Source organism: Neophocaena asiaeorientalis, unplaced genomic scaffold, assembly GCF_003031525.2.
Source record: "Neophocaena asiaeorientalis asiaeorientalis breed wild unplaced genomic scaffold, Neophocaena_asiaeorientalis_V1.1 scaffold134, whole genome shotgun sequence".
NCBI classification, from domain to species: Eukaryota; Metazoa; Chordata; class Mammalia; order Artiodactyla; family Phocoenidae; genus Neophocaena; species Neophocaena asiaeorientalis.
Window position 1 is genome coordinate 31197984 of NW_020185339.1, and position 25090 is coordinate 31223073.

Sequence of the window (25090 nt, forward strand, 5' to 3'; positions counted from 1 at the left end):
CCCTAGGCTGGCGCCGCCCGCGCCGCTGGCCCTCCGGCCGGCAGCCCTCACTTCCTTAGCGACCCTCCTTGGACCTCCGAGCCGCCGTGCGGTCTTGCCCCCGACCTTGTGTGTACCCGGCTGGCATTCTGAGAGGCGAGGAGCGGCGTCCTGGCGCCTTCGCCTTCGCCTCTGGGGCGCCGCAGCCCCCTCGGCCCCGCCACCTCCGATCCGCGTGACACGGGTCCCCCCCATACCTCTTGGGGGTGGGGGTGGAAGACAAAGGAAGGAGATGGTTCCAGTGGACGTCTTGCCTTCTACTCATTTAACGCCCTGCATTGCCTCGTCGTTCGAACACATCGTGTACTCGGCCCTATTGTAAATAGTTTACTTACCCCCGCTTACCACCAGGAAAATAAACAAGTTGTTTTCCCTACCCCATAACATTCCCCACTTCGTTTTTCCAGCCACGAATAAAATGTATTCCTGAGACAGCAACTTTGGGGAGTTTGTTGCCCTCACCCACCCAGGGGTGACAAATGGTTACACAATGACGATATTTCACTCAAAAGGGGGTGTGTTAATGTGCGTGGATCGCTTCAAGAAAGCAAACATTTCACAGTTTCCTCGACTGGTGGGCTCTTGGACTGTCCTTTCGGATGGGTGTCGCTGAATGGGGAGGGGGGTTGAGAAGTGGCGTCGGCACCAGGTGTCTCACGATGAGGTTAGTTGGAGGTGGACGTAGGCGTCTTAATCGGACACCAGGTACCAAATATTTCGTCCAAAACAGTGGGAGTTTTACCTGAATAAAGATCCCGGAACCAAGCCCAGATATTAAAATGCTTTCCAGCTAAGAACCAGAATTGCAGGTATGTTAATTTTAATAAATCCTTATTTCAGTATCTTAGCTCTGGGCAAAGAAAGATACGGAAACTGACTGAAGGCCAGGAATATAAGTCCATGGTGGCTTAAGAATGTTTTGAGTAGAACACATCATTCAGTCGCTGTCATTTTTCTCTGGACAAGAAAACAGACTGTTAACAATTAAGCGTAAAAATAAAAGTATTTTTAAATCGCTCTATTCTGGAAAATTATGAGTCTGAAATTTTAAAGTCGCTTACTGCTAATTAGCAGGTGTCAGTTTACCCAGTGAAAGAACCATGGTCAATTTTTTAAAACCCATCATCTTTCTGACACTGTTTTCATTCATATTCATTAGTATATACCATACCTACCAAAATGGACCATTCCAGGGTTACAGGAAAATGCCATTGGGTAAAAACCACAAAAAGGTCTTTAATCAAGTCATTTATTCCCCCTTTATTTGGCGAGGAGATGAGATAAACGGAGTACTGATACTCTAGGAAGTTCTACAGTCCTGACATAAATATGTTTATACTAAAATGTCTGTAAAGCTATCTAAATATTGCTAAATTTTTTTAAGGTTGAGTTTCTGTGCACACCATAATTTTCTTTTTCAATGAGTGGCGAGGTATGCACTCACAAAACGTTAATGCTTGTGAACGTATGGATTCATAATAAAAAGTGGTTTTTTTGCGTGACTATGTTACCATGCCAGTAGGAACAGAGACATCCACAGCAGTACTTCCCAGAAATATCATCTCTCTTAATAAAATTGACTCACAGAATTGATACTTCTTTCTTTTTCAGTGGATGTGGCCCTGTCTGCACATGAGCCCTGAAACCACTGCAGCCAACGCGTGACCATGACAGGCAATAGCTCCAGCATGCTGAAGATGACAGAATGAAAAGACGGTGAGCTCTTAATCTTTGAGGAGATTAAAAGGCCTAGGACTAGAGGCCTAAAAGAATTAACCCTAGGACTGCCCTATCTGTAGACTTCCTATTATACGAGATAGTAAGTGTCATTATTTAAGCCACTTATAATTGCATATTGTGTTTCTTGCAATAAAAACTCTTCAGCTACTGACAACCTCTCTGTGGTAGCTAGCCTCCAGAAGGCCCCAACGATCCTCACCTTCTGGTAGTCACATCTTTGTATAATCCCCTTGTACGTTGGATCGGGGCTTGCTTTTGTGACTAGTAGAATATGGCGGAGATATAAAATATGATTTCCAAGTCTAGTTTATAAAGGCATTGCCTTGATCTCTCTTGGATCGCTTGCTTTGGAATCAGCCACCTACCATATCATGAGGACGCTCAGTCAGGCTTGTGAAGAAACCTTCTTGGAGAAAAATCAACTGGCCAGTACCAACTTGCCAGCATGTGAGTAAGTGACCTTAGAAACAGATCTTCCAACCTTAGGCCATCAGATAACTACAGAAATAGTTATCATATGGCTACAGCCTCATAAAAGACTCCAAGCTAAAACACACAATTGAATTGCTCTCGAATTTCTGATTCATACAAACTTTGAGAGTTTCAGCCACTGAGTTTAGGAATAATTTTTACACAGCAACTGCTACCTAGTAGAGTATCCTTCAATACCAGAAAAACATGCCAAAGTCACCTGGGTGCTCAGAGTTACTACTATTGCTTGGGGCTTAGGAGCTGTCTTAACAAAGATAAAATATAGCCCTTCATTTGTTGAGCCCCTACTAAGCATAATCTCAAGAATAAAATATAAAATATGATAAGAAAAAAAAGAAAGGAATTTATTGAGGAACCTGGGAGAGATTAATGCTAAGAAAATATGGAAGTCATTGGAATAAAGGGAGGCATCTGAGCTGAAGGGAAATGGGGGGCGGGGGTGGGAGTTCACTATTCCTCCATAATGCCAGTGTCCATACTTGAATTTTCAATAACACTGTCTGGACAAGAATGTCAAAATGTGTACATTGCAAAAAGTCATATTAATTAGGTAAAATGAAGCCATTAGAAAGCAATTCTTGAAATCAGTTCTCATGCTTGTGGCTTACAGAAGACTGGCCTCAAGGAAAACTCTGTCCCTTTCCACCATCAAGTCATTGCAACAGACATTTATTACGTGCTAGGCACTGACGGATAAAGTTAAATGTGCTAATTCAATCAACACTATTGAACTCCTTCAGTGTATGAGGCACTGTTCCAGGCACTGATGATTCAAAGATGAGCAAACCAAAAGACTTATCCTTACTTATCCTTGTCCCCAGAAAGGAGTTTGAGAGGGAAAATGCAGGAAGGGGGAAGAAATCATAGGCAAATAAACAAATAATGAAATAATCTGTTCTTATACCATGAAAAAATACAAAAACTAAAATACGACAATGAGGAAATGGAGATTGCATGCAAGGGGCAACTTTTGCTAGGATGGTCAAGGAAGACTTTTTTTTATAAGTTAGAATAATCTCTTTTTTTTTAATTTTTAAATAAATTTATTTATTTATTTTTGGCTGCGTTGGGTCTTGGTTGCTGCGTGTGGGCTTTCTCTAGTTGCGGTGAGCGGGGGCTACTCTACATTGCGGTGCGCGGGCTTCTCATTGCGGTGGCTTCTCTTGTTGTGGAGCATGGGCTCTAGGCACACGGGCTTCAGTAGTTGTGGCTCGCAGGCTTCAGTAGTTGTGGCTTGAGGGCTCTAGAGCGCAGGCTCAGTAGTTGTGACACATGGGCTTAGTTGCTCCACGGCATGTGGGATCTTCCCGAACCAGGGCTCGAACCCGTGTCTCCGGCGTTGGCAGGCTGATTCTTAACCACTGCGCCACCAGGGAAGTCCGGAAGACTTTTTTTTTTTTCAGGAGTGATATTTAAACAGACCTAAGTGATGCTACCCAAACATAGAGGCAAGGAGATTTCCAGGTGGAAGAAACAGCCAGTACAGTGCCCTAAAAAGAGAATAACTTAAGAGTATTTCAGGGACAGAAAGAAAATCATTGTGGCTAATACATAGTGAAAAGGAACAGTATAAATCAACTGTACTCCAATAAAAATTAATTTTAAAAGAAGATAGAATGATGCAACAAAAAAAAAAAAAAAGAAAGAAAGAAAAGAAAAGGAAAAGAGTGGCAGGAGACAAGGCTGAGGAGGTAGGCAAGGGCACAACCAGGAAAGGCCATGGTGAGTGAGGAATATGGACTTCATTCTGGTTGCAATTAGAAGCCACTGAGGGCTTTAACAATTTATCCTTTTAAGCAAGGGATTTCATTTACGTTCTGAGAAGATCTTACTTTCTGCCAGGTGGAGAGCAGACAATGAACACCAAGAACGGAAGCCCAGAGATGAGTTAGGCTGTGGCGTTTGCAGTGATCCAGGAGAGAGGTGATGGCCGCTTGGACTAGGACCCGAGTAGTGGAGATGGCAAGATTCTGAATATATTTGGAGGCAGAACCCTCCAGACTTGCTGATGGATTGGGTATTTGAGGAAAAGGAGGGCTCCCTCATGAATGGTAGTGTTATACTTCTAAATTGTAAAGAATTAGGAGAGGAACAGTTTTGCTAGGGAAGTCAAGAGTTCTGCTTTGGGCTTCCCTGGTGGCGCAGTGGTTGCGAGTCCGCCTGCCGATGCAGGGGACACGGGTTCGTGCCCCGGTCCGGGAAGATCCCACATGCCGTGGAGCGGCTGGGCCCGTGAGCCATGGCCGCTGAGCCTGCGCGTCCGGAGCCTGTGCTCCGCAACGGGAGAGGCCACAACAGTGAGAGGCCCGCGTACTGCAAAAAAAAAAAAAGAGTTCTGCTTTGACCGGTAGGGAATGAGATAGATGCCGTTTAGACATGTTAGATAATATGCTTTCCACTGTTTACTCCTACATTTATTCATTCAAGAAAAATGTATTACCAGGTACTGTTCTAGGTCCTGGAGCTAACAGTGATCAAAGCAGATTAAACCTCTGCCTTCGTGGAACTTATATTCTAGTGAGGGAGACAAACAGTAAACAGAGAAATAAATATAATTCAGGTAGTGGTAGGTACTTAAATAGGTACTTCAATGTATTTCATTCATCCAAATACTCAAAAAGTACCTTCTTTTTACAAGTGACTAGGTCAGTTGTGATTAGCCAGATTCTACCCTAAAAGATATTAACAGAAAATCTAGTACATAGACAACACGAAAAGAAGTGCCACACAAAGATACTTATAAAGCACTACGTTCAAAGTATTGAATAGAATGAGATCAGTTGCAAATGGGAGCATCAAATAAAGAGAAATTAATGAAAGGTCTGGCATTTAATGTGGGCCTCAAAGGAAAGATAAGAGTTTAGATACATGGTGATAGCAGGGAAGAGGAGGTATGAAAATATTCCAAGCAGTGGGTAAAGTTTGAATGGGATATGGGAAATGGTTCGAGAACAGTGGCAAACGCACAGGGTATAAGAAGGGGAATGTATTAGTTATCAATGGCCGAGTAATAAACTACTGCAAAACTTAGTGGCATAAAACAACAAACATTTATTATCACTTATTTCTGTGGGTCAGGAATCCAGGCTGGGCTTAGCTGGGTCCTCTCACTAACATATTAGCTGGGACTGCAGTCATCTCAAGGTTCAGTTGGGCATGACCAGCTTCAATGCTTACTCTTGTGACTCTTGGCAGGCCTCCCTGGGCTGTTGCCAGAGACGTTAGTTCCTTGCCCTGTGGGCATCTCTGTAGGACAGTTCACAAGATGGCAGCTGGTTTCCCTCAAAGCAAATGAGGGAGAGAGCAAGAGAGAACAAGACGGAAGCCAGAGACTTTTTGTAACCTAATCTTAGAAGTAACATACCGTCACTTTTGCTGAATAGAAGCACATCAGTAGGTCCAACCCATATTCAAGGAAAGGGGATTACAAATGAGTATGAATATCAGGTGAGGTTCATTGAGCTTCATCTCAGAAGCTGCCTACCACAAGGAATAGTGGGGGATTAGGATGGGAATATAGGCTAGTGCCACATCAAGGGAAGCCACGAAAGCCAACCTGAGAATGAAACTACTCGGCTGGACACGAAGGGTAGAGACAAGCAAATATAATGTGGGAGCCCACTTCGGGCAAACTGAAATGCTGGATAAATAGAATTTTGAGGACCATCCTGAAGATGATCTTGTTCAACAACAGGTTGGGAAACAGCTCACTAGAGCCCCCAGAAACAGACCCACTCTATTTTATTAGGTGATAATGGTCAAATAATTCTACAGAAGAGAGCTATCTACCCTCCCTAAAAACTTCTACCGACCTATCTTGACAATGCAGTGCATTCCTGAAAATCCAGAGTTGACAACTAGTATTTGTGATTATTTTCCTGTCTTAGGATAGGTTTACTCTTAGTAGCTTTCAAAATTCTTTGATCCCAGCCCACAGTAAGAAATAGATTTTACTTCATAACTCAGAATATATACATATTTGTACATAATCCAAATTAGTTTTATAGAATAGTACTAGCATTACTATATATGGCATACTGATATTTTAAATTCTATTTTGTTCTATTGAATTCAAGAAAAGAAAAAGCGTGTAGTAACCCACTGAATTCATCACTGTCCTTTCCTGGGTCCCATTCTGCAGCTCTGAAAGACACTGTTCTGCTAAAACGTTTGCTTAGGAATAGAGCAAAGTCATAGCACTTCTGACCAACAAGAATTTGGCGGTATAATTTCCTAGAAATTGGGTCAGGGTACTGTGTCCCATGCATTCTAGCCCAGGGCATAAGGGCAAAAACTCAAGCACATCAGGCCTCACTTGGAAGCCACTTGAGTAACCAGATATGCCTCAAGTGGCCTTTGAAAACATGAATCAAATTTGCAAACGAAAAATCAATGTTTCAATACCTCCCCCTCTTTTTTGTCATTTACTGTTCAGGTTCTTGTCATAGAGAAGTCAGAACAAGATTACAGCCCTCCCCCCAACACACACGCACACACCCCCTCAATTTTACAGGTTTCCTTAAGCCTGCACTGCAATACAAACCACCAAAACATCCAATGGACAAGAGAACTAGTCTGAGAGTAGGATTTGCCAACCATAACCACCTCTATGCAGGGGACTAACCTGGATGAAGAACTGATTTAAGATCTTTTGATTTTCATCAGTTGAAACCTGATAGAAAGGAACTTCCAGCGAGCCCTCTCTAGCCCACTACTAAGATTGCTTTCCAGACAAGAGTTGATCGGTGTTATTAGGGAATGTGCGTGGAAGAAAGGTAAGTTTTTTCAGCCCCAAATGTGTATCAAGTGCCAAACTTGCCCTGGGGAGCTCACAGTCTCCCTGGTAAGACTACAAACTTGAACAATTTTGAGTACAAGACAGCATAGGTTTTAAAAAGTCCTCGCCACATGGGTTAGAAAACAGTCCCTGCAATAAGAGGGGTGAGGAGGGAGGCTTTCCCGAGACTCAGTGACTAAGCCTTGAGTGATGGTGAGAAGCTGGGCACTAAAGCAAGCAAGAGTATTGTTTAGGTGAGACTGGTCTGACCAGTCGAAGGGGTGGGGGAAGAAAGCAGTATAAAGGGGAAATCGGGTCCCCCCACGTCAATCATGAACACTGGTGCAGGCCGAGGGCACCCGCAGCCTCACGTGCCACGGAAATAGACAGTTGTACAGATTTCCTCAGGAAAACGTTGAAAGCAAAAATTGTGATCACCCTGCCCTATCTCTCCCACGTCCGCAAAAGGAAGAGAGCAGTAAGTCAGATCGTTTGTTTATTCATTCATTCAACCAACAATTCTCTCTCCTAAGAGGCCTTTGTTTCCAACCTTTCCGGTAGCACTGAGTATTCCACAGCGAAGGGGCCCCCTAGTTGCCTGGCTCAGCAAGACCACATCAACACTGGAAGGGGAGGACCAGCATTCCAACCGAGGCAGCGCCTCTGTAAATACAAGGAGAGAGAGGCGAGGAGAGCTCTCCAATTGGGGTGGGGTGGTGGGATGACTGCAATGTGTTTGCGAAGGGAAAGTGGGACTCCTACACTTCATCGGAAGACCGAAGCCCCCAACCAAGGACCCCTTTCAAGGAGTCTGGCTTACTGGGCAAGACGTAGCTTTACCCTTAATAGGGTTTTCCGTGTCCGTATAGAAAGGATCTCCCGAAATGGAGCTGCCAACCGACCTAATCAGGCTAGTTTTGAAGAGTGAAAGCAGGTCTAGGAGGAGAAGAAAGAACGAGAACAGAAACCTACCATGGAGACAACGTTGCTGCGTTGGCCCAACTTTGCTAGAGAAAACCCCCATGTAAATCACAAAAAAAACCAGCAGGAAAGGATTGGGTGGGCGAGATGTGTCCCCAAAAAGCCTCAAGGAGAAAGCAAAGCCTGCTGGAAACTCGGACAAAAGGGTATTTGAAGGAGAAGGTTCCTGAAAGACAACCGCATGTCTTGGGCACCAGTCCGGGCTGAAAGGGACAGAGCGGGGGAAGCACGGGGTGCGTCTCTCCGAGGCTGACCAGGAGAGAGGAGAGCAGCAGGCACCCGGCGGCTGGGGCCCCGCCCACTGACGCGTCCTCCAAGGCGGCTGCTATAACCCGCTGCTCGCGCCGCTGGCTCCAGAGCCGCGCGACGCTGCCGTGCTGGAGGGCTTTTCTTGCAGAACCGACAGCAGCTCGACCACGCGTTCCCGCACACTCGCTCCTTTCCCTTCAGACGGCAGACGCCGGACGACTGGGGCGGCAACTTGCCATTTCCTTGTTTAGTTAAAATTGCTTTCCTGCCTCTAGTTGGATTTTCCGTTTTGTTTTTCTTTTTTTTACGATTTTTGTTTGACTGAGAAAAACTCACCGAAGGCGTTTGCGTGTTGTTTCCGGGATACAGGAGTCGAGCCTACCGAGGTAATGCGCGCGGGGGCGTCTGCAAAGGGCTCGGGGCCCGGGCGGGAGTGGGGGAGGGGCGTCCGGGAGGGGCCGCGGCGGGAAGGCAGCTGCCCCGGTCGTTTACTCCTGGGGAGGGCTTTTTCGGTGTGCTAGCGAGCCTTCGCTCCCGGTCCGCACCGGGGTCGCGGCCCTCCTCCGGGAGAAGGAGGGGCGCGGGGGCCGCGTGCCCGCCCGGAGCGGAGCCGCATCCTCCTGTTAGGGGGAGGGGAGCCAGCCGGGCCCCGAGGCTCCGTTGCGACAAGTCTTGTGACTGAATTGAATTAATAAAAATAATTACATAAACGGGTCTTGGAATTTGGGGGCGACGGGAGTGGGTTCGGGCTTTTAGTGTAGCGGAGGCCAGGATTGGGGAAGACAAGCGGGAACGTTTGACAATCGGCGATCGATATTGCATCAGTTTCCTTTTCGGGCAGAGGAGGGGCCGGCCGGGCGAAGCGCTCGCGAGCCAAATGCCTGTGGACTGGTGTGCTCGAGGGCACGGGCGTGCGCGTGTAAACAAACCCTCGACGCCTCTGCGCGCCCTCTGCTCCCTTTCTCGGGAGAGGACTCATGTTCGCCCTTTCCGCCCCCTTCGAGTCTGTCTGCTGCTGAGGCATTTCGCCATCTGGGGGCTCCAGGTGTGAAAGGACGAATTACGCGGCATTGCTATTATAAATGCTAGAAAGGGGGAGCTGTGCGCCTGGGCTACATGCAGTGCACACCTAGCCAATGCCTGGGTGGGATGTTTGCCCTGCGTGCCTGTGCACGACCTAGGAGGCTGCGGGAAAAGCAAAACAGAGCCCCCGCACCCCTCCCGTGAAACTTGAGAGAATGGAGAGGGAGAAACACTAAATTCCGTTGGAGAGGGTCATCGGGGTCCGGGGGGGGCGTGGGCCTCCGCAGGCGCAGCGCTGCAGGGGGACCATCTTTGTTCTCCGCGGCTCCGCGGTCTGTACTTTTCCGCCCCTCGGCGCGCGCCCCCGCCCTTCGCGCTCGGCTGGTACTTTTCCACTCGCCTGGCCGGGGATGAATCAGCCTAGCAGCGCCGCCCGGCGGCGTCACGTGACCAGGGCGGGCTCTGCAGTCCTGACGCGCCGCCTCTACCTTCACAGGCAGACGCGCGGGCCAGTGCATCTCCAAGGACAAAAGGAGCCCAGCGTTACTCTCTGCGCCTGATTCCTCCTGCCGACCAGCATGAAGAAAGCCGAAATGGGAAGGTTCAGTATTTCCCCAGATGAGGACAGCAGCAGCTACAGTTCCAACAGTGACTTCAACTACTCCTACCCCACCAAACAAGCTGCTCTGAAAAGGTGGGAGACGTTGTGTGCTTTTTAAAAAACGGCTTGTGTGCATCGGAGGTTCTTTACCTGGAACTCTTCTGTTGCTTTAAATTACTGTAGCGTTTGGAGAGAGCGTGTAATCTCTGGAAGATTATCCGGTTGTTGCAATGACATGGTGTCGTGTGAAAGTCGACTACTACTTAATACGCATTTAAGTAAAGATGTGTGACAGCTAAACGCGGAGACCGTTTTGTGTTGAAGCATTCCTTTGTATATTTCAATCCAATTTAGGATTTTTTTTTCTCTTTTTGTAGCCATTATGCAGATGTAGATCCTGAAAACCAGAACTTTTTACTTGAGTCGAATTTGGGGAAGAAGAAGTATGAAACAGACTTTGTAAGTTAAAAATAATTTATGTTTCTGTGGCTTTATGGAGTAAAAGAATAGTTTTACTTTTAGATTTCAAATCTAACTTGCCCAAAGCTGGTTTTCTCCATTTAATTATTGTTATATGTTTGGTTATCGTTTTCCCTCTATGTAGCATCCAGGTACTACTTCCTTTGGAATGTCAGTATTTAATCTGAGCAATGCGATTGTGGGCAGTGGAATCCTTGGGCTTTCTTATGCCATGGCTAATACTGGAATTGCTCTTTTTATGTAAGTATGTGTAAGTAGTGAGTCTGCCATGCAGGGCAGTAAATATGATGATACAACATATATTTTGGCTCCAGAGACTGAATTCACAGTTGAAGTAGTTGGCTTAAAAATCATTTGCTTAAAAGTTAAAATATGAGAAATCTGAAAATCTCTTTATTCTGCTGCGTAACTGCGTGATATCAAAAAAGCCAATTAGGTAGGAAAAATTAGGACAACTCTTAAAACCGATAATTAAACCAAAAAGTCTTTAAAGTCAAAGGGGATAGTTACAGTTGAATAGGGATTGAATATTTTAAAAGAACTGTTGATAAATCCAGGGTAGAATTTTTATTCTGGCAAACTCTGAAGCAAGAAATATTAAAAAGCATGGTATCCTTCAAGTCAGTTTGGTAAATTAACAGTCTCCCCAAGGACCTATGGCTCCTTTTGTACATAAAGAAAACAACTTTTTTTTTTTTTTTTAATATATAGGGTGTGGTGGTATTTGTCTAACCTGGAACATGTTTTTAAGAAAAGTGAGTCATAATTTTCTGGACCCTGAAAAGCAACCCATATGTGATTTTTTTTAATTTATTTTTTGTTTTCTTTTTAATATTTATCTCTTCCAGGTCTATGTGATTGCCACAGCAAAAGATGAATATTTTAATAAGTACCTGCTTTGAATTCCCTTTTTTTTCCCCCTAGTTGTCCAGTTAGAATTAGTTACTCCTGTGCTTTCCAGCATAAATACCTAGAATAGAATTTTGGAGCTGTAGAAGACTTTTAGAACAGCAGTTTTTAACCATTTGCGGCGGGGAGGGGCGGGGGGGGGTCACTGACCTTTGGAGAATGTAAAAGTATGGACCTTATTCCCAGGAGAAAACAAGCATAAAAGAAAAATACATGTGAAGTTTAGTATGCGTTTTCAGTGATGTTTGTATCATAGCAACTAAGATTGGGCTTCTGTGGGCTCCTGGCTAAGGAACTTTCAGTGGAAGATAGTGTGATTTACTATCAGGCAAAGAAACCACATATGCACGTAGCATGGAATTGTCTCTTTGCTACAGATATGTTTTAGTTAACTGACTGGTGCCTTCTACTCAAGTTATTTTTTTCTAGCAGAATAGAATGTTCATGAAAAGAAAAGCAGACCTTCGCAAAGCTCTGCTTCGTGGTGAAATTCCACACTGAAGTTAAGCACGGCTTTGAGCTTTGGAAGCTAGGATTCACTCAGCTTGCTTCATTAGCATGAGGTTTTTTGAGATCTAAGACCAAGAGCCAGGAATTTTTCTAGAAAGGACCCTAGAGTTTCAGAGTTTTTAGTGGGGTACTTGAATGGCATCATTGCTAAATATTTGAAACCCTTCCTAACTCTTAATATAAAAACTGGAGGCAGTTTTTAAATGCTCCCAGTGTGGTTATGGTGCAGAATTTACATAAGATAATATGGCACCTTTGTTTCGTAAGAGAAAGCAAAATTCTGATATGTTACCCTTGCACTTTTGAAATTATTTATACTCTAACAGGGTCTATATGTTTGATGATTAGCCATTTAATAAATGGTTAAATAATATTAAGAGTGCTAAAGTGAGTTTTTAAATCCATCAGTATTTTACAACGTATATTTGGAGGTATAGACGTAAATGGTTCAAAAGCCCCATGGCTGCTATCATCTGGTTAAACAACTCTTGTAGCTTACCCTATAAAGTAGACTCAACTTGAGGTTGAAAGTGACCTCAAGGGTTATGAAGTCTATTCATTCCTCATTGTCCTTTCTGTGTAAAAGAAAGGACTGAATTTGTCAACACACTTTGAACATTGTCTTTGATTAAGCCATGCTTTGTCCAGTTAGAGATGAGGCTGATTGTGTCATTTCCACTGCAGATTAGACCCCATGAAACTTTGGGCATTAGAATGGCAGCTTAATGCTACCACCTATGTTTAACTAAGAGACATCAGTTTCTTTGCCAGTACCATATAAGGTACTGTATTCAGTTTGCCAGTAAAGAATTTGGAAAATGTGACCGTCTTCTTGTTTGCAGAGTTTTCTATGAGTTTCCCTGATTTTGATTTGTTGTTGTTCCTTTTAATAAAAAGAAATTTCTATTCTTCCTGGCTTGCCTGGGGGGAAGAAAGTATAGCTGGAATGAGAGAGGATGTGTGCCCTAAAGGAAAACGTAGTGACTTAGTAGAGAACCTTTAGTTCCTCTCTGTTCTATTTTTTTTTTCTCCTGTTCCATCCAAGCGAAAGTACTGAGGGAGGAGACAGCCCAGTCGGACTGATAGCCTGCTTGTTCTAGCACAGGCGTTGTTTAACTGACAATGCTGGGCCTGTCTTCCATACCATGGTATGCAGTGTAGTATATGGTTCCAGTAGTTACTTCTCTGATTTGTGCCCATTTGTTTGTAAAGCTGTGCCTGACACTCAACATGTCAGTATCTTTCCCTCCACTTCCTTTATAGTCCCATTCCTTTGCTTATCTATGTGGTCCAAGTAGTCTCAAGACCTTTCCTGAATCTGTCTCATTTGTATTTCACAAGTAACTGGCAGGTGTTAAAACCATTTTATAGATAAAAGGAACTATACAATGCAGAGAAGTGGCAAGTACACAGCTAATTATCATGGTGCCAGAATCAAAATATAAGTCTTGTAACTCTACCACTGAAAAGTTAGGTTTGCCAGTGTCTCCCAGCACCTTTGGTTCAGTGGGTGGACCCTGTTCTTAACCAGTACTGTAGAGTTATTACCTGAGACATGATGCAGTCACGTTTAGTGCCAGGTAAGAGAACTTGTTGACACTGTAGTCAGGAGAGTGAACACCTGTCCTTGGGGGCATTCTGTCTAGTACACAAAATATTAGGACAAGTTCCATATGTAATGTTTAAATAAAGCCAAAAAGAATTGTTTTTAAATATAGACGTGCTTATTTATAACCCCGTGCCTTTTCCTTCTCTCATCAGAATCCTGTTGACATTTGTGTCAATATTTTCCCTGTATTCTGTTCATCTCCTTTTGAAGACTGCCAATGAAGGAGGTATGGTAGCATTTTTGATATTTCTAAAACAGTTATGCCTGTCATGATTTTCTTCCTCTTATAAAATACTTTCTTCCTGCTTCTGTGTTCCTTAAATTACAGGGTCTTTATTATATGAACAACTGGGACATAAGGCATTTGGAATGGTTGGAAAGCTTGCAGCCTCTGGATCCATTACAATGCAGAACATTGGAGGTAAGAATTTTTAAAGGGCGGTTTGGGTAGACTTTTTTGCTCTTTATGTAGCGGAGAGTGGTGACACGTTACTTTTGGTGTCACTTGCCACATTTTGCACTTGTAATGGTATAATTTTGTTTTCCTCCAGCTATGTCAAGCTACCTCTTCATAGTGAAATATGAGTTACCTTTGGTGATCAAGGCATTAATGAACATTGAAGATACAACTGGGTAGGTGCTAAGTAAGGTTACTCCTAAGAAACAATTACAGTCTAAAACGGTTAGATACATTTTTATCAAAGTTGGAATCAAAATGATTATCAGTAAATTATTTTTTGTAAATGCTCCTGTTGAAACTGACCAAGAAGTCCTGCCAGAAACTGATTGGAAACTTTGAGAATGAAAGGCCAAAGATAGTACTTATAGGACAAGTTATACTAGTTCTATAACTCTGAATAACAGATTTCTAACCTGCGTGTGAAAACAGGTTTTCTGGAACTACTTACCTTTTCTCTTTATATTTACTGTCCCAAGAAATTATAGTTGAATAACTCATACCCCAACCTAAGTTAGGACTAACATTTTGAATTACATTAAAAATCAATTCCTGTCTGATTTTTGTGAATTTGAAATTTCATATATTTAAAGTGCAGAATACCAGAAAATGTATGGCTATGCTGTATAGACCTTGTCCTTCTAGCGAAGTTATTCATCCGAGTGGACTAACGGGTTTTTATCAAAAGTACACATGAGGAGGGATAATGTCCTTCACAGCTTACATGCAGCTCATTATCTCAAAATAGAGAGGTTTGGTTATCTGTGGCATTTGAAATTTAGTTTAGTAAGCTGATCTTTAAATATTAGTTTTCTGTGGGGGGGGGGGTCTTTATTGCTGAAGTGAGCAGAGTACAATTGACAGGGCAATTAGAATTTGAAAATAAGTGATTTAAAATGGTGTAGTTGATTACCTAAAAAGGAAAAGGCATTGCTAGAGTTCTTAGGAGAGATGCATAACATTTTCTCTTGAGTTCAGAAGGGATCTTTTTACTGTTGGAGTCAAGGTGGGTCAAGGTGTCACAACATACTCTTGGCAACCTGGAATAAGTTCTTGTTTTAGGGGACTGGGTTTTGTTGTTTTGTTTTTGCCTATGTATTTTATCGAAGCGTGAGAAATTCCTTGTTGAAATGTTTAGTAAGTACATTTGCTAACAAACGTCTGAAAGAAACTTGTTATAAAATTTCCTTGTTTCCAGCATCAAAAAAAGTGAGCTAAAGCTATGACGAAGTTGGCACACAGTTTTCTAAAAATGCTTAAAGATAAGATTACTGGCTTAACAATGCCGCTTTGTTCCCTACATTAGTATCAAGCCTTTAAGAAGCATTTTATGTTATGAATCAGCTGGCAGCCTTCCCAGAGCAAACAGTGGGACAAAAGTTACACTGTTTGAGATCCCATCTCTAACCTGAGTGAATATTCATTGAGCGCTCAAAGTTAGAAATTTATTCTGTCTATGTGGGCTTTTTGAATAAGCGATACTCTTTCCAAACCTGTCTTTTTTTTAAGTATAAAACGAGTCTTGTGAAAAGAAATGTATGTTATTCTGAGTATATTTGTGGCTGGTTGTGACCTTGTTTTTCTTTTCTTTAATTCAGATTGTGGTATCTGAACGGTGACTATTTGGTTCTGTTGGTCTCACTGGTGCTTATTCTTCCCTTGTCACTGCTGAGGAATTTAGGTGAGCAAACCCATCTCTAAAGAGAATTGAAATGAGCCTCACCAGCTGGTTGGGTTCCTCTTAATAGAAATTAATAAGAGCTAAAGAGCCCCGAAAACATACCTTTGTGAATTTCAACATTCAGAACTTGGAGGTCTTTGAAAAATTCTAGCAGGATGGTTACCAAAGGGCCCAAATATTCTGTTGACATTTACAACATCTTGTGCTTTATAAAAATAAAAAAGGATAGTTGTTACTGATTTAGTTACTAACAAGTATTTTTAAGTTATTCTACATCTTACTATATAAGAATTAGAAATTTGATGTGTCCACACTGAAGTCTTGCAAGCAGAATTGAGTTATATTTGCCCTAAACCTGTTTTAGTAAACAAATACCAATTTTTTTGGGCTTCCCTGGTGGCGCAGTGGTTGAGAGTCCGCCTGCCGATGCAGGGGACACGGGTTTGTATCCCGATCCAGGAAGATCCCACATGCCGCGGAGCGGCTGGGCCCGTGAGCCATGGCCGCTGAGCCTGCGCGTCTGGAGCCTGTGCTCCGCAACACGAGAGGCCACAACAGTGAGAGGTCCGTATACCGCAAAAAAAAAATAAATAAACAAATACCAATTTTTTATTCTCCTTACAGGATATTTGGGGTACACCAGTGGCCTTTCCTTGTTGTGTATGATGTTCTTTCTGATTGTGGTAGGTATAATTTTTCTTTAAAGCTAGAGATTCTTTTTCTAAGCCCTGTCACATTATTCAGTCTAACAAATGCAAAATAATGTATTTTCAGGTGATTTGCAAGAAGTTTCAGATTTCTTGTCCTGCAGAAGTTGCTTTTCTAATTAATGAAACAGTAAACAGCACCTTAGCACAGCCAACAGCTTTTGTACCTGATGTGGCTTTTAATATGACTGAAGGTGATTCTTGCCAACCACATTATTTTATCTTCAACTCACAGGTAACTATAATCTTTGTGTCCTCAGAGGAAGATTTTAGGGAAGAAAACAGGGAAAATACCCACTAGAAATTTTAAAACACTCCCAAGGTAGAGGAAGATCAGGTAATAGCTGCCGTTTAGGAAACATGATTAGCTCATTATTGAGGACTGAGAAGAAAGTGTTGGTTTGTAGCTTAAAATAGATTGAGAGATGAAATGATCATTTGATGTTCATAACTGATACATTTGGAAATGGAGGATATCGATCACACTTAGTGAAAAAATTAGAAAAGTGGGAGCTAATTATGCCAGAAAACATCATTTTAGGCTTTGATTCTAAGATTAATAAATATAAATACAAGCTGCAGAACTGTGATAACGTGAGTTTGTTATATCAGGATATTAAGAAAGGTTTTACGTTTTTTGCAGACTGTCTATGCTGTGCCAATTCTGACCTTTTCATTTGTCTGTCATCCTGCTGTTCTTCCCATTTATGAAGAGCTTAAAGGGTGAGTGCTTTTTACCTACTTTTATATAAATTTATTGGAAAAACTAGAAAAATTTTCAGTTACTGCTATAACTGCTGCTAAAGTATGCATCTGTATTTTCCTTTGAATTTGCATAGCCGCAGCCGTAGAAGAATGATGAACGTGTCCAAGATTTCATTTTTTGCTATGTTTCTCATGTACCTGCTTGCTGCCCTCTTTGGATACCTGACGTTTTATGGTAAATAATGTCTAGTTTACAAAATGGAATTGATACTTTTATATGTATACTTCTGTCGCTTTAAAAACTCGGCCTGTTTTGGTATATTTCATATTTGTGATGAACGATTGAATTTAGAGCTTAGAATTTCCTGTAGCGTATATTGAGTCAGTGACTTCTAGAATCCACGTTCCCAATTCTACCATTAGCCATTCGATGGCATTTTTTACGTGATGTGCTTGCATTTAGGTTCAGCCTGACTCTCCTCTCCCACCCCCTTCAGATTAATACAGCACACACACACACACTGTAAGCCAAACCATGGGATTTAGCTATTTAGCTCCTGTTGTTTTTAATGGGGGTCATGTGGCTAAATCTCTCCTTGGTATTTAGAAACTTTTTTTCAATGTTATTTTAACCGCATTAACCCTAATTCCAAATTAATCTTATTAACCTCTTAGTTTGTGGTCGTTTTGTGAGGAGCTAATAACTTCGGTGCAAATTTTCCCGTTAAGTTAGATTTTCTAACTAATCTTCAAAGAGGACAGCACACTTGAAGCTTTTTTTTTTCTTGGTCTTTCTCTGTAGAACACGTTGAGTCAGAATTGCTTCATACCTACTCTTCCGTCATGAGAGCTGATATTCTGCTTCTCGTCGTCCGTTTGGCTGTGTTGGTGGCTGTCACCCTGACAGTACCTGTAGTTATTTTCCCAGTAAGTAACCTTTCAGTAGGAATGAATTGTGAAACATGAAGATTTGTGTGATTTCTATGTTTTGGGAGAAGGGAAACACTGCTACAGCAGTATCGAGTTGATGCAGGTTTTTGAAGGTTTTTTGTTTTTTTTTAATGTTTCATACATCTTTAAAACATATCCTGGGACATTTTTTTCCATAATTGAAGACACAGGGATCTTTCTAGTGTTCAGATATTTAGAAAACAGCAATTGAGGAGGGGTACAATTTTAGTATTTAAATAGCTGCTAGTTGATATATATATCCTGTTGTTTGGGGTTTGTTTTTTTCATTAATTAAATCTCCAGTTTTTATTTATCCACTTATTTTTGCAGATCCGGAGTTCCATAACTCACTTGCTGTGTGCAACCAAAGATTTCAGTTGGTGGCGTCATAGTATCATTACAGTGTCTATCTTGGCATTTACCAATTTACTTGTCATCTTTGTACCAACTATTAGGGATATCTTTGGTTTCATTGGTAAGTTTTAGGAAGTATCAAAGTTGCTTGAAATATCAGGGATTTTAATGTTTATAAAATGAATAACAAGTGATTCTTAAGAACTGGTAAATGTTCTTTTACAGGTGCATCTGCAGCTGCTATGTTAATTTTTATTCTTCCATCTGCCTTTTATATCAAGTTAGTGAAGAAAGAACCTATGAAGTCTGTACAGAAGATTGGGGTGAGTGAGAGATTATGACTGGAGAAATAATAATAATCTCATGCCAGAAGTTCCTCAACTGATTTTAATTTTAGTCTCCTAAATGTCATTTATTGTAGTTTCATTTTAAGTTTCTAGTAAACAAATATATCTGTAACTGTGTACTTCACAGATGGAAGATTGGGAGAGGAGGTGAGAGATGGTTTGCCATCTAATATGTATGCTTAAGTTAACTGCAAGAAAGTTATTAGATATTTTAGAAATAGGAATAGAGATAGAGTGTAAAGTAAAGATAATACAGACTCAACTTTCAACGTTATTTAACCAGTATTTGTTGGACTGCCTACTGTGTGACCAGCACTTAAACGGGCCTGGAGTATATAAAAGAGAAATAATGGGGTATTTAGTCAAATGAGGCTAACCATTTTCAAAGCAAAGCTTGGGGGTTAGGGAGGGGGCTACTATTACACTTTAGAGTATAATAACGACTGATTTTACAAAGAATATGGTATGTTAACCACAAATGATCCTGGTGGGGATATTTAGGAGAAAGACTGCATTTCAGTCCTTATTCGCCACTACTGTTGTAGTCTGAGTAAAATACTAGAGTTGATTGTGAACCAACAACTATCATCTTATTTCACGTAAAATATGTAGTGCAGTAACTGAAGGGGGTAGGATTAGGAGTAGACCTACTCATGTCTCTCAGAAAAACCTCCAGCTTCGACTCAGGCTGCATTTTTAAGATGACTTGGATTTGATTTTGTAAGTTAAATTTTTTTCCTTCTAAAAAATGTAAAAATCCCAGTCCAGTTCTATTATATGAAATAATTTATTTAGCAAAGAAAATTGTTTACCCTTTCATTTCATACAAAGGAATGAAAAGGGAAAGTTTGAGAAGGTTTCAAAGATACAGTTACTTAGTACTCTATAGATAACCCCTTGATCACTCACTTAAGACAGTTTAACTATCTTTAGCAAGGTAAAACTGTAGTTCTGTGAAGTATTATGGACATGCTTTTAGTAATTATAAGCCCATTTTTAAAAGTAGAAGGAGGGGGCTTCCCTGGTGGCGCAATGGTTGAGAGTCCGCCTGCCGATGCAGGGGACGCGGGTTCGTGCCCCGGTCCGGGAGGATCCCACATGCCACGGAGCAGCTGGGCCCGTGAGCCATGGCCGCTGAGCCTGCGCGCCCGGAGTCTGTGCTCCGCAACGGCAGAGGCCACAACAGTGAGAGGCCCGTGTACAGCAAAAAAAAAAAAAAAGAGGAATATTTAGCATATGTTTTGTTGCTTGCTGATCAGTTTTCTCTGTGTGCTCATTGCAGGCTCTGTTCTTCCTGTTAAGTGGCGTAGTGGTGATGACCGGAAGCATGACCTTGATTGTGTTGGATTGGGTCCACAATGCCTCCGGAGGTGGCCATTAACCAGCAGCACCACTAAAACTCGATAGTGCATTTGATGCCAGTGTTGAGTCAACTCTCAGCTACTATGAAATTTCACCTAATTTTTCAGTTTCACTTCCTTTTGAAGTGCAGATTCCTCGCTGGTTCTTCTGAGTGCAGAATAAGTGAACTCTTCGTTTGTTTTGTTTTGTTTTTAAAGAAACTATTCTGTATGATAGAAATGGATATTAACAACAAAACCACGAGTCTCGGGTTAAGGGAAGTGACAATTTTATTCCATTCCAGAGAATGGACGAACTCTTAACTTTAATCAAGCCACATGTTTGGCTGTGTCATTGTTTAACTTGGATATTTTATGATTTTACTTGAATGTGCCTAATGGAACCATTCGATGTGAGAAAACAATTCATCTTAATTTACAGCAAAGTATTGAAATAACCATTGGGAAAAATACTATTATTTTTTTGTACCAAAAATATTTAAAGACCTCAGAAGCGCTGTTCTTTAAAAATTGCTTTTTTTGAACTTTATCCAAAAGCAGTTGTCAGTGAATTCTGTTAAAAAATAATTCATTGTTATTTAAAAACAAATACTAGTATTATGAAATGATTTGCCTTTTTGTAGGCATACTAAGCCAAATACTTTTTTTACCCAAAATAATTTTTAGAGAAAATGATGTAATGAAACATTGCACCATGAATAGGAGCGTAGTTTTTATTTCCATTCAGACTTCACCATGAAAGGATAATTGGTTGATTGTGGCTATACCAAATCAGATGAGCTCTCATCATCACCTTTCTTCTCTGTCCCCAAATAATTTGGTTCATTTAGACTCTGAAATATTTATGGTTTCAATCTGTTAGAATGGAGGATAATGCAGATATTTCTATGGGAAATAAAATAACTAATTTTGAGGTACCAAATAGTGCAATTGGGTAAAACAGGGTTTATTCAGTTGCATCTGCCTCCAGAGTTGTGTTAACAGCTCTGGGTTTTTTTTTTGGGCCAGCCCTTTTTTGGCATTGCTTCCAGCAGTGGAAAATGGGCATTTGATGGCTGTAGGCCAAAACTATTCTACCCAGAGAGTACAACTTTTCAAAATGCTCCTGGAAGTGTGAATTACTTGACAGTGTATGGTTTAGTTGTGTTCATGTTTTGTCTACAGTAGAGGTCTAATCCATAGGTTACACCAATATTTGGTATAATATAAGTTCTCTTCGTATAGGCCACTGGGTTTCTCATGCAGTAAGCTTTTTAAAAAACTCATGTGCACTGGATTGTCATCTCATTCTTGTACAACATAGAATTTACTTGTTTACATCCAACAAATGGTTAGCGAGGGAAAACAATGCAACCTGAGTGTAACTATTGGTCCGACTGCATGATCACCCTTCCTATTTTAATCCCAGTTAGAAGTGAAAAAATTATTTGGCTTTAAGAGCACATTTATTGTACGTCATGGTGTATGGTGAATATATTATTAAATAATGTGGTACTTTGCTCATCAGGCATAATGTCTAAAATCTAATATACATAATTCCATTAGTGGTTGGGGGAAGCAAATAATGGAATCATTAATTGGTCACCTGGCTATAAGGTTGTTCTCCTGAACTAAACATTTCTAGTTTTAGGCAAGGGCCAGAAATGTGGCAGACATGATTTTTGTTATGCATTCTTGTATTATATGTGACTAAATTACAGACAAGATGTGTCTGTAATCAAAGACCCTTGTGGAACTGGAAGACGTCTTGTAGTGCTACATTGGGTGAAACCAATGGTCCGTTTTTGTTTGTTTCTACGAAAATTAAAGTGGGGACCATCTCGAAAGGCAGTGAGAAGACAGATTCTACAGCACTGCTTTCATTCAGTTGGGCTTTTGGCACTCCATTCGACTCCAGAACCTCACCTCTAGCTCAGACCAAGAATTGGCACTTCTGGTTGGATTCCTGGAAAGAATTGCTCGTTGTGTATCTTAAGACTTGGCCAGGGAATACCAAGTAAAGAGTTGTTCTCTACAGTTTACATCCTTTCTTATGGGAGAAAATACCATGGCAACCAGGAAGAAATGAAAAAAAAAAAATTCTTCTCACGGCAAATCGATGTGGGAGGCTCCTCCAATCTCCTGACTGTTTGAGGTTCAAAATCAACTGCCGAGGGTAAATTACATTGCATGATTTTCTTGGAGCCATCTCGTCTACCTGGAGGTTCCTAAACAGTGAATTCCCAGTAATGAGCAGTCTTCAGTATTAAAACCACTGTCGTGTCACCTCATTTTGCATTACTGTCTTCCGTGGATGTTTCAGTTATAACTGTAATGTTATTTATAGAACAGCATTAATCCATTAAAGCTAACCTATTTTTCAGTATTTATGATAATCTTATGTACATACATTGTCTGTCCATATGTATTTGTAAATAGGTTGTATATAATGTCAGGTTTGGGTCTTGGGTTCAAATGTATATATTCCTATAAGTTTCTTAACTGCATTTTGATGAATTCACATTATGTATCTATAAGAATTGTCCCAAAAGTACCTGTACAGAGATTTCAATAAACAAATTGTGTAAACACTAAAAATTTAAAATACTGTTTAAATTGTATTTGCAATAAACAGACTGGCTGAACATCACATTTTTTTCATGAAAACTTGGTGCAAGTTCAGATCTCTTATTTAAATTTTAAACAAGGTCTAAATTTTCAAAATGCAGTAGTTATCAAAATGATCTAGTGTAATAAAATCAAATATGATCTAGTGTGATTTAAGACCTTTGAGAACCTGGGTGTGTTAAGCTTTCTGTATATAATGTAAATATCCCCGCTGTACTGTTAGAGGCCAACAATTCCAGTATGACTTGTTGGCAAAGAGTGCTACACCGTTTCAATGAAACATCCTATGTTTGTTTTAACTGAACTAAAATAAATACATGCTTAATCCTGAGTAGCGGTGTTTTATTTAAAGTAATGATAAGTCGTGTCTGGTGTGTTTTGTAAGCACAGCAACCTAGCACTTAGTAGGGTTCCATATAATGTTAGTGATTATAATGAAGAGAACGGTCAGAAAGTTTAAGTTGCTTTTAAGTTCCTAGTGATGATAACCAAGTGTGAGGAGGAATGAAAAAAATGCTTAGCATCTGGAAGACCCAGGCTTGGGCCTGCTCTAAGCAGTGCATCAGAATCACGTCTGGGGAGCTTTTTTAAAATGCGGCTTTCTGGGGACTTCCCTGGCGGTCCAGTGGTTAAGACTCTATGCTTCCACTGCAGGGAACACGAGTTTGATCCCCGGTTGTGGAAATATCCCGCGTGCTGCTGGGCTCAGCCAAAGAAAAAGAGGGCAGTGTTCTGGAGCACTTGTGTATGTAGTCTGATTCCATAGGTTTGGAGAGCACCTTTTCTCCCAGAAAGCTACTCAAGTGATTTCTGATGCACAAATACAGTAAGAAACAGGCCTGGGAAGAAGTCGGGTGAGTTCAGCCTTTGTGGAGTAGTCCCAGCAAAGGAGAGGAAGTGCTAATGGCTGGAGAGGAATCAGACCAGCTGAGGGTTACCTGAGAGATGGACACTTGGGAGGAACGTTACTAAGAGACACAGGGGAGCTCAGGTATGGCCTGCTGGTAGTCTTAAAAACAGGGCTTAAAAAGTGAAACAGCCAAAGCTGAAACAGAGAGGAAGGTACCTCAGAACAGGTGTGCTGGGGAGTGGTTCCAAAGGCAAGGGAACCTTAATGCAAGAAATTTATATCCATTTACTAACAATGTTCAAAAGGGAAAGAATTATTTGTGACTAGAAAGTACAGCAGTTTGCAACAAGTCTCAAGAACAAAAGACTGGTAGAGTTTTTATGCATTCATCTGAGAAGCTTTGATTGAACACCTGTGTGCAACTAACGTGCCCATGGGAAAGAGGCTAGGGTAATGTGTCAGACTCAGGTTTTAACAGAATCCATACAGTTCTCAGTTAAGCCATTTTTTAAAACATACTGAAGTGAACCCAGGATGCCAAGTTATTGATCTGAAATTTAAAATACATATTTGGCAGATGGGTCCCTTGGGATAAAAATTCAGTCCTACAACCAGAGAGCCAGATATTTCCAGTAAGCCTGAGGAATAGCCAAGGAACATCTCGGAAGAACCAGGGCTGATTCTCAACTTGGAAGTGCTCTTACCTAGAGAATTGGCTTAGTTAGGTTTCTGGTAACAAAGTAAAGAAGATCCATTTAAATTAGCTTAAGCAAAAACGGTGGCTGAGGGAGAGATCTTTTTAGGAGGAGATTGGGGTACCTCAGAAAATTACAAGTTAGATAAACAGGCTAGGTTTATTCTAGAGACCTCAGTGACAGGTGTGGAGACTTCACTATGGGGCTCTACAGTTAGATTCCGAGCACTTTCTTCAGCCAGCCTCTCGAGATAAACATTGGCTAATGATGGATCCTGCTCTCTAGTCAGGTGGGCAGGTGATACAGCACACCACGGCTGTGAGACCCACCCCTAAGTTTGGGAAAATAGTTCTCACAGGAAGAGCCCTGTATCCTGGGAAACACCTCAGTTCCAGGCAAACTGGGATGGTTGGTCTAATAAAACAGCCCAGAGATACTGATAAACTGTTTCTTTGGATTTCCTTTTTCCAATATAATTGTCGAATGAATAAATATGCCCTTCACAGCATAGTTTTGGTGAGGCTCAAAATTTCAGCAAAAATGTACTAAATGCTTGCAAAATAAATACAGCTAGTACCATGAAATTAAACACTCAGACTTCAAAGGTAAAGTTCAGTCGTCTTTAACAAGAGGGCTCCAACCGGAAGGCTTTCTTGCCTAGCCTGTGATCTACCTCCAGGTACGAGAAGCCATCTTTAACCTCTACCACATATAAGTGAGTCTGTGGCTGTGACATCCTTTTCCAAATCCCAGCCAAATTTGGTAGTCCCCCCTCGCAGTGTGAGGGAAACATTAACACAGCAAGCCTGATTGCTCACTACTTATGTCTTCGAGGGAATCATGAGTGACCGCTGGCCAGCTCCTGGGAATGCTGCCCTCAGAATGTTCGTTATGTGAGTGACTGACGATTTTGTTATATACACTTGAAGCAACATATCATCCTCTACTGGCTTTTCAGGTTGTTT

General features: G+C 41.5%; 1 protein-coding gene across 1 annotated transcript; it reads left to right on the forward strand.

The window, feature by feature from the left end:
• The first annotated feature begins 8368 nt into the window (after window positions 1-8368).
• Window positions 8369-22911, forward strand: SLC38A2 (solute carrier family 38 member 2). The gene is made up of 16 exons (XM_024736938.1): window positions 8369-8664; window positions 9798-9995; window positions 10280-10361; window positions 10507-10622; window positions 13563-13636; window positions 13739-13831; window positions 13962-14043; window positions 15466-15548; window positions 16173-16231; window positions 16323-16490; window positions 16899-16978; window positions 17095-17195; window positions 17763-17887; window positions 18242-18386; window positions 18491-18588; window positions 19895-22911. Exons 2-16 carry the CDS (start codon window positions 9880-9882, stop codon window positions 19991-19993), a joined length of 1521 nt encoding a protein of 506 aa, XP_024592706.1. The 5' UTR covers window positions 8369-8664; window positions 9798-9879; the 3' UTR covers window positions 19994-22911.
• The last annotated feature ends 2179 nt before the right edge of the window (window positions 22912-25090 follow it).